Raw genomic sequence first — 17,293 nt, forward strand, 5'->3', positions numbered from 1 at the left:
AAAAGTGGTGCCTGCCTATGTACCTAGGACCTCTCCAGTGAAGGCACAGGTATCAAACATTCCATCATTGATATTTGGATCAGGAAGGTATCTATCATATAACATGTGGCATACTACACTGTATCATACTAAAATGCATTGCAATGAAAAACATACACAGAAAAGACATGCGAGAAGAGGGTTGTCTCATTTGGATGTGGGAAGAACAAGGAGGGTTTGTGGGCTATGACACTCTCTGTTGGATGCACATAGACAACAAGCACCCGCAGATGATTGGACATCATCATGTGGAGGATGTCCCAATCTTGATGATGATGCCATGGGCACCATAATTTCTGTGGGAGCATCCACAGGGAGCTGAGAGATCCATTTTTTCAGGAGCACTGCGAGTGCTGCATGAGTTACCAATGGGGGGGGGGGGGGTTGCTTGGGTCACTGGCTGCTGCTAGAATTAGATGATGCCACTCCTGTATGATTTGACTGGATGGTGTGAAGAATGAAGTAGTTTTTCCATCAATGATGAGTCATTGTGAGGTGCAAGCACATATCCCTGCTTTGCCAACCAGGGATCAGCACCTGAGATCTCAAATTTATCAACCCACAAGGGCCTCCTGCCCTCATCTTTCATGAAGCCACATGGCCCATTGAAGGTGGTTGCAAATTTGATGAAGATAAAAAACAATGACTCCAGGTCATCACTTGCTGTGTGTTGGATTGTTGCACCCTTTGCAATACCCTCCCGGAGAAGACAAATTGACATATAGGGCCTAGTACCCTTCAGATAATGCACTCAGCCATGTGCCATGCTGTGAAAATTGTAAGTATCACTTACCGTGCCCTCTGAAGGAACACTAACAGTGCCTTCCGCAATAATGCGAGCATGATCAAAGTCAATAAAATAACCTTGTCCATCATGGATGATAAAATTATTTGGACTCAAGTCTCTGTGGAGGACGTGACTTGTGAGCATTAAACTATGAGCTAAACACTGATGGGTCAGTCTCAGGATTCAATTTCAACACACTTGAGACTCACCCAAGACAAAGTCATGGAAGGCTCTCAACAGCTCAAGCTTCGAGGAGTAGAACACAAGTGGTTCTCTGCAGGGGGTCAACAGAAGGTGCTGGTGGAATCTGCAAATAAACCCAGAGGTACAAACACCATGGGAAGCTTGAATACGATATGTGCAGTCTGGCTCCCCATTGTAGAGGACATCCCAATGGGCCACAAGCTTGACTACATTCAGGATTCCTTCAACCATCTTGAGAATGGTCACCTCGTGGTTTTTCTTGTCCTCGGTGACCCAACAGTCTTTGAGTGCGTACTCTGTCCCATCTGAGGTCTGAACATGATAACAAATCGTGCCATGAGAAAAGAAACCTTGGCTTCACCAAAGCATGCTCATGATTGATAGATGGGATCTATCATTGTTTTCTATCCAGCCTATGGCATTCTCCCACAGATCGGCATGCAAGCCCTTGCAGGCAGGATTGCACATATGCATTGTGGGATCGTACATGAGGTTGTTAGTGTGCGTGAGTGTTAAGGTGTTTAAAACCTTGAGAAGATGCACAGGATTTTCAAGGATATTGATGGGGCGTGAAATGATCAGACCTGAGCAGTCAAAGTAGTGAAGGTGAAGCAGGTTATTGGCAATAGTAAAGATCAAGATGAACTGGCGCCAAGGTTGTTCTTACATCAACAGGTACCCTTTAGTGCTGCTACCATAATACAAAGGTATGGAAGAGTTGAGTTTGCTTTCTGTGTGCTCCATGCATGTGATAATATTGGACCATCGCAATGAGAGGTTGCATAGATTGCAATCCACCAGAATAACATCTGGCTTCTGTGCATTGGTGTTGTCTGGGATGGGAGTATTACAGAATTGGGAGGACCAAATATGCTTTGGTGGGCCACTGATAATGTTCATGGCACCAAAGGGGAATGCAGTGGAGGGATTGGGGAAAATTTTCTTGTACATCACGTGCATGGCAGCTTGCACTACGTTGAAGAGGAGGGTCCACTTGCCCTCTGTTGTTGCTGATGCCTGAGGCCGCTTCTTGCTGGGGTGCTTGTTGTTGTATCCTTTGGCACCAAAGCTCTTGTCGGTTTCAGGCATTGTGAAAGATGAATCCAATATCTCCACTTCTGTATTGGTCAACACGGCCAACGCCATGCTCATCTGTGCGTGTGGTTGTGTCTTTTGCACCCTGCCTGCCTTTCATCCCTGTCCCTTCTGTACCTGCACCCTCTTCTTCTGTTTTCTGGAGTCTACCAACAACTTTGGCTGGACATTCCTGTTATCGAACAGCCATTCTGCATTCATGCCATGGTGTGCAGCAGGTTGAAAGATAGACCCACTCTTAACCCTCTTCCCTCTTGGCCCAGACTTGAAATAGTAAATTTTGTTGAGAGATGCTGGAGTGAAATTAGTCTGTAAGATAAGGGTATCCATAACAGACTTGGCATCTTTGGGGAGTGATTTTTCTTCCCATAAGACGGTGCCAATGAATTCTTCCTCCAAGAGCTTATCCATAGCAATCTTGTTCCGAGGTTCAGGGAGTGCATTGCAGGTACTGACCGATCCATAGAGGCATTTATGATAAGAAGTTGTGCTCACTGGTTGTGGCAGCGGCATCATGGGAATGGTTGGTAGTCAAGTGGAGTAGTTGAATGGTTGAGAACATCTTGCTAATTTTGGAAACACTTCTGTGTGCCATGTATGGGTAGCGTCATGTCATGAGCAACCTGGTTGAACACATCAACTAACCATATGTCATCTTGTATTCATATGCCAAAATGTAATTTTGCACAATTTTTTTCAATGATTATCCCACACACCAAATCAGACATGAATCATGGTGTATTTTCTACACACAGCAAGCGATTGGAACATTGTACAAAAGCATAGTATTGAGACAACAGACACCTTGGATTTACCTTGGAATGGCCCCTCCTTCAGATGATCCTGGCACTGCATTGGCAATGGGACTCCTGCTCCCATGATGCCCATCTGTCCAAGCCTCACGCTGATATGCATGCTGGTAGCCAACTTGACCTTTGCAACCGGCTGGATGCATGTGTTCTCCATGGATGTCTGATGGGGGAGGTCCACATGAATGGTCATCCAGAAGTTCATGGTCTGCATACCACGCATCATGATAATATGACCACCTATTCCCACTGGCATCACAATAACCTGGGTAAGGTTCACCACAGTCACTATAATACAAATATTCCCTCTGATAAGGGTACTCTCCTCCAGGTCATGGTTGCCTGGCATATGCATGCCGGCCCAAGTCTTCATGGTACATGTATGCACCACATGGTGCATCACTGGGGTGATAATCATCATCAGGGAGTGTGGGAGAGCTGTCTTGATGAGTGTGCAGGTCACCATGAAGGTATTGAGTGTCGTGAGGCTCATGGGAGTGATTGTTGTGTGCCCCATGAGGGTCAACACGGCAAGGTTCTGGTGCATCAAGGTTAGAAATGACAGGGCTAGGACAAATATCCTCAGATGGGGCACATGGTGGATTTTGCAGTAGTGGGGGAGGCACATCTTGGACATGGCCAGACTGTCTGTTACCACCTGTGTGTTCGGCAGGAAGTTTGGTTTTATGTGGGGAAGATGGTGCTGCTGGAAGAATGGGTGCTTCAGTGACTTGCACAGAGGTTGAATGATCAACCAATGTCTCAGGCTGCACAGCTCTGCTATTACTCTGCAAGTCTTCATCTTCTTGCAAGAGACGCATGGTCTTGGTGAGAGCAGATTGGCCTCCTTTAGTCACTGGGCGTGCATGTTGCACTGGGCTTATCTTAGTAAATCTTTGGACATTTATGTAGAGAAAATACCTTTCGCAATGTCAGGACATCCATCACACAGGTGCATTGCTGCATTGTCTGTTTAATTATCAGTCAGGATCACTACTGAACTGAGATAACTGTCAAGACTTACCTATAGCAGGTTGTGGTTGCTGTTCTTCGTCTCCTGAGAACCCTACTGTGAGAGGAGATGAGCGCCCTCCTTTGGCATGAGCATTGCCTGCAGCTTTTGCACCTGGCTTGTTCTCAATGGCCATCTCCTCCTCTAACCCAATTGATCATACATGCTTCTTCATAGCTCATACAACTCTGGTATCAAGCTTCCATTTCCATGAATGTGAAAAATCACCATAGTTGGCATTATCCTCACTATGGATTTTGCCATTGGATGAGTCGAGAGGCTCCTCATCAGGCTTCTTGACACCATCTTTACTGGACAGAATTTCTATGGGAGCTGGCACTGGTTTAGTAGGGAGTCGCTTTGCAAGCTTAAATGGATGTGATGGAGGAGGTATGAGTACCTCAGGATGCAAGTTGGTTTTCCGGATGGTTGTTGTGGTGTCTTTGGCCACAATACCCATAACATCATCCTGAGTGTGTGCTGACATGGGGACCTTTGGCTTCTTCTTCCTGGTAATGGTAGAGCTGGCTTGAAGGCGTGGAGGGCCACCATAATCAAATGTTCTGTTAACAAACATCTGCCTCACATTTGGGAAAATAGAGTCTGCTGGAGGGGCCTTACCAATGATGACAGGCTCCTTGGAGGCTATCACTGCACCTGTCAAATTATTATGAGCTAAAGCGGTCTAATAAGTGTATCGGCACATACCTCCTATGGTTTTGGTTACCTTAACAACGCACATCGTCTTTGCCTTCAATGAATGAGCAAGCACATTGACTTCATGTTGTGTCAGTCCTGTGACACCTTTACTCTGTGAATTGATGTTATGAGATTCTCCTGGCATCAAACTCAAGTGCACAGGATACCCCTCAATGCATAGATGGTCATTAGCGAGGGAACTAGGCATCAGGATCCACAGGAAAGGTCTGTCGGCAAACTTCCCACCAAGGTCTGTTGAGGAAAAAATATCAGGACCTCATAAAACCATGGGATGTGATGTGCTATGTACCAACTTGCTTGATGAGACCAGCCTTCAGCGATTTCAACGCATCCTTCTCCTTCTCTGACTCAGATGAGCTCACATCCAGGATCTCTATTGGCACCTGCTCTTGATCTCCTTCTGTGCCCTTGAAAGCCTGCTCCACAGCAGACAGTGAGATGGTGTTGTACACATGTGCTTTGATATGCCTGATGATGGCATCATCACTAGCTTGGCAGCACTTTTCGAAAAACTACAGAGGTGTTAATACATAAAATACTTTCAAGGAGGGTAACACTTACACTGCCAGCACCAGGCATTGTGTGAACATGGCCTAGTGATGCATCTTCATTGACAATGTTACCACACATGACAATGGCAGCCTTGAACCCTTGCCTAGTAGCAGCTCCATCAAGCTATAGGTAAGGTACTCAACTTATCAGAAAATATTACAGAATCAGAATGAGATTACTCACGATACTTCCTACCCTCTTATAAAGTTTCTGGAATGATTGAGTGCATTGTGCAATGGTTTGATTATCTGTCAGCATGTTGAGTTCTCTGTAGGTATTGAGGATATCCTGATAAGTGTCTGGGTAGCTTTTCTTGAAGAGCTCATAGCACTGACAGTGAACACCAGTGCCTGTAAGATTAATATGTGGCACTGAGCAACCACTTACTTGGTGTCATCGAACCATCCTGAGGAGGAGCACCATCACCAAGCCTTACAAGTTCCTGGCGCATCTGGTCCTTGAAGTACCCTGTGTAAAGATTCCAGTAGTTGGTGCTATTGATCACTCAACCTCGACTCTTCATCCACAGGTTGATTACCTGGTAGGATGGCATATTCATATTCTTTGCAGTATCAGTGACAATGGCATCCAAAGCAGTGCACCCTTCTTTGAGTGCAGAGTTCATCTCTGATGAATGTTGACCAGAAATGGGAGCATTATCATCATCCATCATAACATCAGACCTGACTTGAGATATTCCAGTGGCTGATGGACTGAATGTGACTGCACAGTGACATGGCATACCAGCAGAAGGTGGAGCCAAAAGCTTGAAAGGCTTGAGGGGAGTTGGTGGGATGATATGCATTGTTGGAACAGCTCCTTGAGGTGGCAAAGAGTTTGCTGACACTACAGATGAAAAATTCCAGGGCCTGTCTGACCCATGCATATCAGGCTGCGAACCTCCCTGAGAGCTTGGGCCTGCAACTGTAGGCATGAGAAGTGGTGAGGTCAGTAACTGTGAATATGAAGCAAGTGGGCTAGGGGAGAGTCTGGGAGCCTTGTGTTCCATCAGAGGTGATGGCACAGGCCACAATGGCTGAACTCCAGATGGTATGGTGAGAAGGTTATAAGGAACCATGGAGTTTTGATTGAGAGCGCTGTACTGGGGCTGCTGGGTGAATATGTCCAAATTTTGAGGCATTACTGGCTGTGGCTGCTGGCTAGTGGGTGCCAATGTGCTGGAAAATAGATCTTGAGTCTGCACAGGGTGTTGAGCAGGTACGGCCTCAACAAAAGGAGAGTTGTGATGGCTGGGGTGCATCGACTCTAGCAGCAAGGACAAAGTCAGAAATCTGGAGAAAAGATCTTTGATAAGAATTACCAGATGTGAAGGTATTAGTGGTATAGTCGCTGGGAGTGCAGGCTGCTTGATGTTGGATAGCAGCATCCCTTGTGGCAGGCATGGCCTCAACAAAAGGAGAGTTGTGATGGCTGGAGTGCATTGACTCTAGCAGCAAGGACAAAGTCAGAAATCTGGAGAAAAGATCTTCAATAAGAATTACCAGATGTGAAGGTATTAGTGGTATAGTCGCTGGGAGCACAGGCTGCTTGATGTCAGATAGCAGCATCCCTTGCAATACCAATGTCACGTTATGTGGGCTTGATTTTGCTCTGTAGTCTTGATGGAGTGAGTTCTGTTGGTGGATCCTTGTATTGACCACCTCCGAACTGTTCCTGCACATATCCTCCCTGCATGTATTCGGAATCCATAGCAGCAGGTGATAATGCAGGAAGGTACACAGGAGGCGAGGATGCCTGGTCATCGGTAGGGTCAGAATAGTAGTCCGATAGATTAAGCTTCATGCCCTTTGTGCAAGATCAGAAAAAATGGCATGTAGCAATGAAAATACTCACTGGAATTGCAGATCCAAAAGGTGGGTAAAAAAAAGGAGGGCACAACACCTCATATTTATATCAAAATTTAAGTGTGTATGAAGGGAGTCCTTAATTTCGAGACTAAACAAGTTAGAAAAATGAAGGTCTAGAAGCAAACAATGTACCAGACATCATGGAGGTCCACTGAGGAGGGTGTAGATGGTGAATTGGTGAACCTCTGGAGGCTCCAAAGGGGGCTCAGTATCAAATGGCTTCATGACTAAAGATTTCATTAATCCATGGCTGAAAATCTACTTCGTGCCTAAGACAACACAATGTCAGAATTAGGTTAGTCCCAAAGTATGACCTACATACATCTGCTATCTATGTTTGATGATAGGATGGACTTTGATCAATGTCTAAGGCACTTTGCAGGGCAACTTTCACTGTCACTAAATTGCAACTCTGACTCATCCTCATCATTTGCACTGCCAGTCATGTCATCATCCTCAGAACTGGATGGTCTCTCCTTGACAGAAGCGATATGTGGGATAAGATCGCTGATATGCACAGCAGATGGTTTTGGAACTGCTTGAGAAGCTGGACAAGGAGGTGGTCATGTGATTTCCACAATAAATTGGGTGTGACGATGAGAAGTAGGTAAAGAAGAAGGTAAACTAAGATGAGGAAGACCCTTTCTGTCGATTCAACCATCAGCAAATGCACACCGCCCATGGGAGTGCAAAGAGCAAGCTGAGGGGGCTTCTCTGATTATAATGGGGTCCTTTGAGGTAGTGAGACATGTATGAGCAGCATCGCTCTTCACCGCTCAGATGGTGAGGGTGCCTGCCTTGAGGTGGTTGATGAGATTGACATGATGGTGGTGGCTCAGATCGTGGATGCCTTTGGTGTGAGAGAGAGGGGTGCAGCTTGCCAGGTATCAAGGTATCGTCAGGGTAATTGGTGAGGACATACCTGAGGTGAGCTAGTTCCTTTGGGAGAGTTTTCCAAGGGAAGTCAGCACTTGTGTGCCCACAGAGCATCCTACCAAGTGATGCTGAAATGATTTTTAGATAGGATGAATGTGTCATGATTAATCTTACCAGTAAGTGCCCTCATCCCACCCATAATACAAGGTATCCCATCAAGGTTCTTCCATTCTTCACTGAGGCAGGAGCCTCCAGAGACTTCAGTGGGTAGGGTGTCCTCTGTTGACATGGCTACATCGACAAGCTAGAAGCAGGTCAGTAATGTTTGAACATCCAATTAGACAACTACTCACAATCTGAGAAATAGAAAAAGATTGTGAATCCGTGAGTGTGGCAGAATCAATGAGGCCACAGGGTGAATTTGATGTGCTGTTGGTCATGGCCATCTTGCAGGAGGTAGTGCTTAGACAGTGTTTGAAAGTAGCACCAGCTCTAGATAACAATCAATTGATAATGTGCAGACCATGTGCGAGAGAAATCTTTGGAATGAGGAAAATTCTAGTAAGTTCAAGGAAACTCGAAAATTTGAACTTCAAAGTTTGAAGGTATGCCACTGCACTGGCAGTGGAGCTTTCCAGAAATGGTAACATGTAGTGCCTCCTGACTTAATGAAAAGGCGGGTGCCCTCTACATTCAGACATTTTCACTTCAGTTTGATGTGCATCTGTCATATGCCATTCCAGACTCTCAACTCTAAATCTGCTTCTCCAGATATCCGGATCTGAGATCCAGATCTCAAATGATCTGATCTATCTTTATCTCCCTTCTGGAATCAAAACCCTATATCAGCGCCCAACTCCATTTAGACTGCCCCTGTCTCCGGACTCCAGTTAACCATGTTTCCCTTTTGATTATTGATCTGTTACATACATTTCATTTCCGGTGTTTATTATTTGTGATCCATCCTACTTACTAATAGACTCTGCATATGCTTCATACATAGCCTTTATGTTTGCTGACTGATTCTTATATGATACCCACAGTATATACAGTGGCTCAAAAAACTGTCCACATGTTTTTGCATTTTTTACTATTTACAATATTGTGTAAGAATACATAAAGACCTCAGTGACATGCTAATACCATATTGTAGTGCTGCTTCAGGGCTTTGGATTGAGCACCACATCATGAGAATCAGAGGAGATATGGTGGAGATACAAGGCTTACAAAATCATGACTCATGTGGACAGTTTTTTGAGCACATATTAAAACTATATAAATCATCATTTATGACACCATAACAATCATGCCACCATTAAATAAATCATAAAGTGGTGTCATTATGTCATTTTAAAACCATATCTAACTATACAAACCAAAAATTTCCATATGTCATGGTTATATTCACCATGAAAGCCACCCCCCCTGCTCAAAGGGATAATATCCTCTCTCTTTCCTATTCTGGCCTCTCTGCTTGTCAAATTTCCTCTAGAACTGGAGTATCCAAGTCCACTGTGGCCAAGTTCATCAAAGAAAGTCACACAGACAAGGAAAACATCTGTGAAGGGCGTCCATCCAAGCTCACCTCTACTGATAGGAGGGCTATTATTCAACATATCACTACAGGAAAGGCTGATAATGCTGTCCAGGCCACCTATTACATCAATTCCACCATCACATTCCCTGTCTCTTCACACACTGTGAGAAACATTCTCAAGACAGCTCATCTCAGGTCAGTAACAAGGAAGAAAAGGCTCTCCTCTCTATCACACATATGCAGAGATGACTAACCTTTGCCTTAGCCCATCAGAATTGGATTACATGGACTGGAAGCATGTTATATGATCATATAAGACCACAATAAATAGGATTGGGTCAGATGGCAAGGTATATATGTGAAACAAGAAGGGTGCTAGTCCTCTCTGCATATGTGTGATAGAGAGGAAAGCCTTTTCTTCCTTGTTACTGACCTGAGATGAGCTGTCTTGAGAATGTTTCTCACAGTGTGTGAAGAGACAGGGAATGTGATGGTGGAATTGATGTAATAGGTGGCCTGGACAGCATTATCAGCCTTTCCTGTAGTGATATGTTGAATAATAGCCCTCCTATCAGTAGAGGTGAGCTTGGATGGACGCCCTTCACAGATGTTTTCCTTGTCTGTGTGACTTTCTTTGATGAACTTGGCCACAGTGGACTTGGATACTCCAGTTCTAGAGGAAATTTGACAAGCAGAGAGGCCAGAATAGGAAAGAGAGAGGATATTATCCCTTTGAGCAGGGGGGGTGGCTTTCATGGTGAATATAACCATGACATATGGAAATTTTTGGTTTGTATAGTTAGATATGGTTTTAAAATGACATAATGACACCACTTTATGATTTATTTAATGGTGGCATGATTGTTATGGTGTCATAAATGATGATTTATATAGTTTTAATATGTGCTCAAAAAACTGTCCACATGAGTCATGATTTTGTAAGCCTTGTATCTCCACCATATCTCCTCTGATTCTCATGATGTGGTGCTCAATCCAAAGCCCTGAAGCAGCACTACAATATGGTATTAGCATGTCACTGAGGTCTTTATGTATTCTTACACAATATTGTAAATAGTAAAAAATGCAAAAACATGTGGGCAGTTTTTTGAGCCACTGTAATAAATTCATGAATCACAGAGGGGAAACTGAACTATATGACCAAGGTTTGAAACCAAGGTATGGGTTGACTAGCCTGATGCCTAAGCTAACAGACTTTGTCTTTTAGGGGGGCTACCTAGTAGTCATGTCCATGCATGATTCCCAAATCATGCAGGACACCGGATATGCAGATATGACAGTATCCCCCCTTTAGGGCCGATCCCTAGAGACACAAGATCTGTCATATCCCACGATCCGGACCCACATTCCATCATATTCCCACGCCTTCTGAGCCTACATCTGGACCCCACATCATATCCAGCTCATTCCAAGATCCCCTTCCACTGTGCTCCACACCTCAGCAGGATCGACTACACTCCGGATTTACCCCTGAGCTCCAGACCATCGGATCCTCGCTGCTAGCCTGATCCATACAACCCTATCCTGTCCACCCTATGCGCACTCCATCCAGCAAGGCATCCAGACTTCACCTCATCTCAGATTCTGGACTATATCTACCTTCTCGTATTCCAGTCCTGTATCCACCTTGTCTTCTGGATCCCCAGATCTCCGGACCTCCGGATATTAACTCCGGACCTATTCCCACCCTCTGTCCGATATCCTGCGCCTATCCCCATTTAGGCATTCTCTGCTTTCTGGCTTTTGGTTACCTCTTGTTCTGTCTTGCTTATTGATCCTTGTATGAGTCCTCATCTCCGAGTTCATTTATTTATGTTCTGACTTACTTACTAATGTGTTTCCACATGCTCATACATAGCCTTGATCCTTTGCTTACTGATCCCCTCAGATATTGTTCAGTATATAACCCCTGTAGATACTCCTGTAGTTCCTTAGTTTGAATATCAACTTAGAGTTGCCCAATCCTCTCTTGGACTTTGGTCTACCTAAGCCTGTCCTACCCATCAGGCCTAGGGATTGATTCCCTAGGCCAGAGCTCTGCCTTTCTGGCACTTACCCTCTTTCTGGACTTAGGTCCAATCCCTGTCTCTCTGACTCTACCTTAGGGTAGTCTACCTCTGTTTGTTTCTACATCAGACTTCATCCGATGTAGCCCCTATTCCTTCCGGACCTCCGGACCTCCTGTCCCTCATACCTCCAGGCATCCTGTTCCTTTGGACGTTCTGCCCTCCGTACCTTCGGACATTCTGTCTTCCTAACCCTCGGACATCCTATCCTCCTGTCCTTTGGACATCCTGTCCTCCTGTCCTCCTGTCCTCCTGCCCTCCTGTCCTCCTGTCCTCCAGTCCTCCAGACCTTCGGACCTCCTATCCCTCCATCCTGTTTCCTGTAGAAGTATTACCTTGCAGTGGGAACTCTCCTGAGCACTTCCTGCATTCCTCCGGAACTCTCCCATGCTCCTCCGGAAGTCCTCTAGTGCTCTCCAGCAGAGTAGCCAGCCTCCAGAAGTCCTCTGGACTTCGTCAGACCATCATCAGACCTCATACGAAATGAAGGGCACATACTCAGGTAAGGGGCACAGTGTACGAGCTGAGGCCAAGCCCCTCTGAGTCAGTCTCTCTCTCCCTTGAGCAACATGGTTCTTAACAAGATCTGACAATCCAGACCAGATGATATGAGGGCAAGAATTGATGGAGAAGCTGATGGATGGAGTTTGTGAGTTCTGGTTTCCACAGATATACGGATGTCAAAGTGTCCTAGGTCTTCCTTCCTTCCCTCACTTTACCCACTCATACTAGCTTTGAATATCATGTCTGGCAACAAATCCAGTGGTCAGAAATCTGCTAGGGAGACTCTTGTGGAACTTCAGTGCCAGATGGCACTCATGGAGGCTGCAGCTCAGAGAGAGGAAGAGGAAGAGGAGCGGAAACATCAGGAAGTGGAGTGGATGCATCAGGAAGTGGAACAGAAATGTGAGGAGGAGAGGAAGCGGATTGAGCAGTCTGAGCTCCAGGTAGTGCAGGAAGAGGAGAGACAGAGGGCTGAGGTGGCCAGGAGAGTGAGTGATGCTAACTCTATCAGATCTGGAACTGAGGGGTATGCTAGTCCCAGTCCGCTTCTATGTCCGGAGCTCAGGATGCTCCCTGCACTCATTGTGTCAGTAAGAGTAAGAAGTGCTCCTGGGAGGATGCTAAGTCTAATGCACTGGTGAGATATTCCTTGCCTTGGACGTCTGGAACTGGGTGTACTGATATCCGGATAGATCAAGTCTTGTGATGTCTGCAGGATCAATAGGGCCTCCTGTCCCAGAAGTGTGGATAAGCCCAGGGAACCGAGGCGGAAAAGGCAGCACACTGTGGTGACTCCATCTCCAAAATCCAAGGGTAAGAGATGTCAGAGAAGCCCTACCCCTGGGGAACCAGAAGTGGAGGAAGCTTCCAATCTGTGGACCGGAATAGAGATGGATGAGGGGAGTGTGGAGTATGATGACCAGGCCTGGGTTGCTGCTGCCAACAGCATAGTAGCGGAACTGGCCTGGACCAATGGGCTTCTCCAGGAGAGTATTGGAGCTGCAGAAGGGAGTAGGTTGGTGATGGAGCAGATGAATACTAACATGGAGGACTTCATCCAGCAGCAGAGGGACTTCCAGTCCATCCTCCTGGAGGGGATCTGGAACAGATTCTGGATTGTGGACACCTCCACTCTGGATGATGCTGACAAGGATGTTGAGGAGGAGGCTGGAGGATCTGGAGGAGACATGGAGACTGATGGGTGAGGAGCTCCAGATTTCCACTTCTGCCCCTATTGTACTTGTATCTGATTTTGTACTCATTGTAATGCAATTGGACTGGGTTTGTCTGGATATGAAGAGTGAAATGCTGAAACTAGATCTGATGCGTTTCCAAGTTCCGTGGCTAGTAACCGGGACGTCTCTTCATCTGTCCCTTCATATCCAGACCACCAGACAAGGTAGAGAAGCTGACATTGTTGTCTCCAGTGGTGTCATATCCCATATGCCAGACATAGATCCCATCATATTCCCACACTTTCCGGACCTATTTCCGGACCCCATATCTGACTCATTCCTGGATCCCCTATCCTGTCCACCCTATGCACATTCTGTCCAGCAAGACATCTGGACTTTACCTCCTCTCAGATTCTGGACTACATCCACCATCTCACACATCTCAGTCCTGTTTCCACCCCGCCTTCCAGATCCCCAGATCTCCGGACCTACTCCTGCCCTCCATCCAAGATCCTGTGCCTATCCCCATTTAGGCATCTCTGCCTTTCCAGTTCTCGGTTATCTCTCTTTCCATCTTGCTGATTGATTCTTGTACTAGTTTCATCTCCAAGTTCATTTACTTATGTTCCATCTTACTTACCAATGTGTTTCCACATGCTTGTACATAGCCTTACTCCTTTGCTTACTGATCCTCTCGGATAGCCTCTAGTATATAACCCCTGTACAACTACAGTAGAGTCCTCAGTCTGAATATCATCTTAGTTCCTGCTCTCTCATCTTAGATCCTGTTCTACTTGCCCAATCTTCTTCTGGACTTCAGTCCATCTGAGTTTGTCCTTTTCCATAAGGCCTAGGGATGGATTCCCTAGGCCAGAATTCTGGACCTTCGGATTTGTCCCCTATGTCTCTGTCCCAAGTCTAGGGATTACTTCCCTAGGCTAGAGTCTTGCCTTTCTGGCACTTACCCTCTTTCTGGACTTAGGTCCACTTCCTGTCCCTCCAACTCTACCTTAGGGTAGTCTACCTCCATTTGCTTCTACATCAGACGAAGTCTGATGTAGCCCCTATTCCTTCCAGACCTCCGGACCTCCTGTCTTCTGTACCTCTGGACCTCCTGTCCCTCATACTTCCGGGTGTCCTGTCCTTCAGATGTTCTGCCCTCCATACCTTCGGATGTTCCACCTTTTGTACCTTCGGACATCCTGTCCTCCTGTCCTCTGGACCTCCTATCCTTCCATCCTGTTTTCCTGTAGAAGTATTACCTTGCAGCAGGAACTCTCCTGAGCATTTCCTGCATTCCTCCGGAACTCTCCCACACTCCTCCAGAAGTCCTCCAGACTTCGTTGGACCATCATCGGACTTCCTCTGAAATGAAGGGCACATACTCGGGTAAGGGGCACAGCATACAAGCTGAGGCCAAGCCCCTCTGAGTCAGTCTCTCTCTCCCTTGAGCATGGTTCTTAACAGGCACTCCAACTTAGAGTCTAGGATTTCGGATATCTCATATTCTGGTTCTCTGTCAACTTCTATTGGAGGTGGGGGTGGTTGGATACAATTAGGGATGGTGTTTGGAACTGCGGGTTCTAGTTGGGAGACATGGAAGACTGGATGTACTGAATGCATGGAATCCAGGAGTCAGATGGTGAAGGAGTGCAATCTGGGACAGGATATAATGTCAAAAGGACCTAAGTTCTTTTCCGAGAGCTTCTTGGAAGGGCGAGTGGAATGGAAGTACTTTGCTTTGATGAAGACTTGATCTCCAACCTTGAAGTCTGGGGCTGGTATCCACCTTGCATCCACAGGTCCTTGATAATGTTCTTGTGTGTGGGTCATTTCTTCTCAGAGGAATTGGTGAAGCTCATTGAGGTCTATGGCATATTCCTGTGCACAGATGGAGGAAAGGTCACATTCCAGGTGGATGGATATGTTCAGATGGTATCCCTTGTTGGTGAAGAAGGGCAAAACTCCAGTGGTAGCACTTGGAGCATTGTTGTATGCAAATTCAGCCAAGGGGAGTAGTTCCGACCAGTTATCCTGCTGATAGTTACAGTAGATCTGGAGGTATTGTTCTAGGGTTTGATTGGCACGCTCAGTTTGTCCATCCCCTTCTGGATGATATCCAGATGTGAAGTGGAGGATCATGTCTAATGCTTTTCCTAAGGACCAGAAGAAGTGGGATACGAACTCTGTTCCCTGGTCCAAGGTTACATGGGATGGAACACCATGCTTGGAGAACACATGGAGTAGGAACAAGCAAGCGAGGTCCAGAGAGGTGATAGTATTGTGGGTCAGAATGAATATTGCTTGCTTGGATAGACAATCTATAATGACAAGGATGGCTGTGAAGCCAGAGGAGTCCAGAAGTTGCTCAATGAAATCCATGGAGATGGAGTTCCAAGGCTTTTCCAGAACAGGAAGTTGTTTGAGCAATCCATATGGCTTATGTCTTGAAACCTTGGCTCAGGCACAGGTGGTGCATGATTTAACATAGTCTTTGACATAGGTGCATATTCTGGGCCAGGTATATTCATGTCGGATGAGTTCTATTGTCCAGTTCTGGCCAAAGTGTCCAGACAGGGGATGGTCATGGGTGTTCCAGAGGACATGAAGTCAGAGGTCATTGGAATCAGGGACATATATACGATTGTTGCAATGGAGGAAACCACTATCGTCCATGGTCCATCTGGGATCCAGAGGACTGGACATCTGAGCGGACACAATAGGGTCATTAGGGAGAGCGGATAGGATATCATTTCAGAGTTGGTCAACATCCATGAGTACAGCTGCTTGGAGCACTGGATATGCTAAGGTTGATGCTCATAGGGACGAAGCTAACTGTTCAGACATGAACACTGGACAGAAGTTATGAGGGTTAACTTGAGCATAGTCCTTATCCCCCTCTTTGGGGTAGACATCCCAGTGTCTAGTGAGGGAATCCGGTTTTGCTCCAAGTTTTCCAGGATGGAAACGGATGATGAGATTGAATTGGTGGAGGAACTCTGACCAACGTGCCTGATGGCAAGAGAGGAGTTTGGTGGTTGCGAAGTACTCAAGATTCTTGTGGTTCGTGACAATGTCAATAGGCTCGGATGAGCCTTCTAGGTAGTGTCACCAGCTCCGGAAAGCTTCATATATGGCTAGGAGTTCCTTGTCATGGGTATCATAGTTGAGTTCCGGAGCGGACAGGGTTCTAGAATAGAACACTACCAGATGAAGCTCTGAGTCTGGACATACAATGGACAGTATTCCAGTGATAGCATAGTCAGAGGCATCAGTCTCAATGACAATAGGAATGTTCAGGATCCAGTGCATAAGCACCAGAGTGGATGTGAAAGCTTTCTTGAGTGCAGCAAATGATTTCTGGCAATCCTCTGAAAAGTCCCAGTTAACATTCTTGTGTGTAAGCCAGGTGAGTGGAGTGATGATGTCCGAGTAGTTGAAGATGAAATGATGATAGAAATTTGCGAATCCAAGGAAGGATTGAACATCCTTGACCTTCCATGGCTCTGGCCAGTCAATGATAGCTTTGACTTTATCGGATGACATAGTAAGGCCTTCCGGAGACAGGAGGTAACCAAGGTATTCTATGGAATTGGAGTGGAACTTGCATTTCTCTGGTTTGGCATAGAGTCGATGCTTCCAGAGTCGTTGAAGTACTTCTCAGATGTGTTGCTTATGGGATGCAAGGTCATGGGAATAGATGAGGATGTCATCCAGATACACCACAATGCATATGTCAAGCATATTGGTGAAGATGCTATTGACAAAATGCTGGAAAGCTGCTGGAGCATTGGTGAGACCCTCAGGCATAACTAACCATTCATAGGAGCCATAGCATGTCTGGAATGTTGTCTTCCACTCATCTCCGGAAGAGATCTGGACGAGATGGTAAGTGGACCAGAGGTCGATCTTAGTGTAAACTTTGGCACAGCTCAGAGAGTCTAAGAGGTCGGCAATGAGGGGCAACAGATAGCGGTCTTTCTTGGTGATCTTGTTCAGGCCATGGAAATCCACACAAAGACGCAGGGAGC

General features: G+C 46.0%; 1 protein-coding gene across 1 annotated transcript; it reads right to left on the bottom strand.

Annotated features, from left to right (window-relative positions):
- Positions 1-5,374: 5,374 nt before the first annotated feature.
- Positions 5,375-5,708, bottom strand: BJ212DRAFT_1289753 (uncharacterized protein; the record flags this gene model as incomplete). The annotated part of the gene is made up of 2 exons (XM_041332069.1): positions 5,375-5,568; positions 5,621-5,708. Coding segments are annotated over 2 exons (282 nt in total), but the record flags the coding sequence as incomplete, so codon positions are not given.
- Positions 5,709-17,293: the final 11,585 nt, after the last annotated feature.

This window comes from Suillus subaureus (assembly GCF_016647635.1).
Source record: "Suillus subaureus strain MN1 chromosome Unknown BJ212scaffold_216, whole genome shotgun sequence".
Lineage (NCBI taxonomy): Eukaryota > Fungi > Basidiomycota > Agaricomycetes > Boletales > Suillaceae > Suillus > Suillus subaureus.